Source organism: Protobothrops mucrosquamatus, unplaced genomic scaffold (genome assembly GCF_001527695.2).
Source record: "Protobothrops mucrosquamatus isolate PMUCROS unplaced genomic scaffold, P.Mucros_1.0 scaffold5842, whole genome shotgun sequence".
Lineage (NCBI taxonomy): Eukaryota > Metazoa > Chordata > Lepidosauria > Squamata > Viperidae > Protobothrops > Protobothrops mucrosquamatus.
This window is the reverse complement of record NW_015391687.1, coordinates 21,716-23,503: the sequence shown is the minus strand read 5'-3', so window position 1 is coordinate 23,503 and position 1,788 is coordinate 21,716. Positions and strand designations below refer to the sequence as shown.

The 1,788-nt window shown below is 41.8% G+C and overlaps 1 protein-coding gene across 1 annotated transcript in view; it reads right to left on the bottom strand.

Annotated features, from left to right (window-relative positions):
- LOC107299973 (focal adhesion kinase 1-like) overlaps positions 1-1,788 on the bottom strand; it is a 57,634-nt gene that overhangs the window by 48,289 nt on the left and 7,557 nt on the right. Inside the window, exon 4 of the mRNA XM_015829318.2 lies at positions 1,447-1,526. Coding sequence (XP_015684804.2) covers positions 1,447-1,526 — 80 coding nt within the window. The remainder of the gene's footprint in view (positions 1-1,446; positions 1,527-1,788) is intronic.

The window sequence follows — 1,788 nt, the reverse complement described above, 5'->3', positions numbered from 1 at the left end:
GTCCAAACCCTCTCGGATCCGAGCGACTTTGTCATGCAGATACTGTGCAAACTCCTCAGCCTTCCCCGCCAGGTGGTCCCCCCCCCCAATTGGAGAAGGGAGCGGGTCACCCTGAAGAGGGAGGCTGGGCGATTATCTGATGACGCAATGAGGGTGGAGTAGTAATTAGTCCTCGCCACCCTCATCGCCACAAGGTAGGCATCAGCACATCTGAGCACATCTGGAGCACATTTAATCAGATTATTTTCATACCCAAAATCTATCACACTCCTTGCTCTCTTCCAACAAAAAGGCACAATATGTCACGCTACATACTGTATGAAAATCTAGCTGGATTAGACAATTGTACCTGAATATATAAAGGCAACCAAGTGAGAAAGCTGCACACTGTTCCTGCTGGGGGCTGGATCCTAAACCTCTGTAACAATTTTGTTTGGTACCAGATGTTTGGAGAAGCAGGAGAAAAGAAAGAGCGAGCACTCTTCCTATTAATACTGCTCAAAGCCTTTCCAGTCCCCTTACAGCAGTGTTTCTCAACCTTGACAATTTTAAGGCATGTGGACTTCAACTCCCATTGCTGGCTGTGGAATTCTGGGAGTTGAAGTCCACATGCCTTAAAATTGTCAAGGTTGAGAAACACTGCCTTACAGTGAAATGTACAAACATATGCATGTAGAAGCAGAAAAAAAATATCCAGGATTTTGTTTTAAGAAAAACAAGATTAATTTATGGTTCCTTGACCCTAGTTAAAAATCAGGCAGAACCGAGTTTGAATCTGAGTTCTGAATCTTGCTTGCATCTTTGCCTTAGTATGTAAGCTTACCAAAATTAATTATGTAAGCTAATTAAAATTAAGGAATTAAGGAGGAACTTCCTAACAGTGAGGACAATTAACCAGTGGAACAGCTGGCCTTCAGAATTTATGGGTGCTCCATCACTGGAGGTTTTTAAGAAGAGACCGGGAAGCCACTTGTCTGAAATGGTATAGGGTCTCCTGCTTGAGCAGGGGGGCTGGACTAGAAGACCTCCAAGCTCCCTTCCAGCTCTATTCTGATTCTGAAATAATGTACTGTACAGTGTCATGAGTCTGACTAATACTGGATATTCTTGCTTTGACATACAGGATGTTGCAAGGATTAGAAGATACTGCATCCAAAACCACCTTGAAACTTCTACAAGGATGTGTGAACTTGAAGATTTATAGTGTGTGTCTGACATCTGTGTTTAACAGAGTATTTTCTTTATTCTTAAAAATGTGAATTATCGCTCCGATTGTTTTTCGTTTTAATTACCATGAAAATGTAAACAATCCATTTATTCAGGTTAAATGGTTAAATGGTTTTCAGGAAAACTCTATTATAGCTATTTCTGCTTTGGATGCTGCAGGTTGCTTCAAAATTGGAAATCACAAGAGGTTTTGGCAGACCTCCTTCCTTTCTAACTCACTTGGTGCTAGTAATATTTTAGAAAACACAGGAATAAGCTGCCCAGTAGATGTCACCCTTTCCCAAGTCTCTCGCATGGTACTGGATTCGGAACCAACACCGTGTTCCCCCAAAAATAAGACCCAACTGGAAAATAAGCCCTAACATGATTTTTCAGGATGCTCGTAATATAAGCCCCATCCCAAAAATAAGCCCCAGTTAGAATCATCAGCCAGATGGACGCATTTAGTACCGTATTTCCCCGAAAATCAGCCCTAACTGGAAATTAAGCCCTGGTGCGTCTTTTGGAACAAAAATTAATATAAGACCCGGTCTTATTTTCGGGGAAACACGGGTAATACTC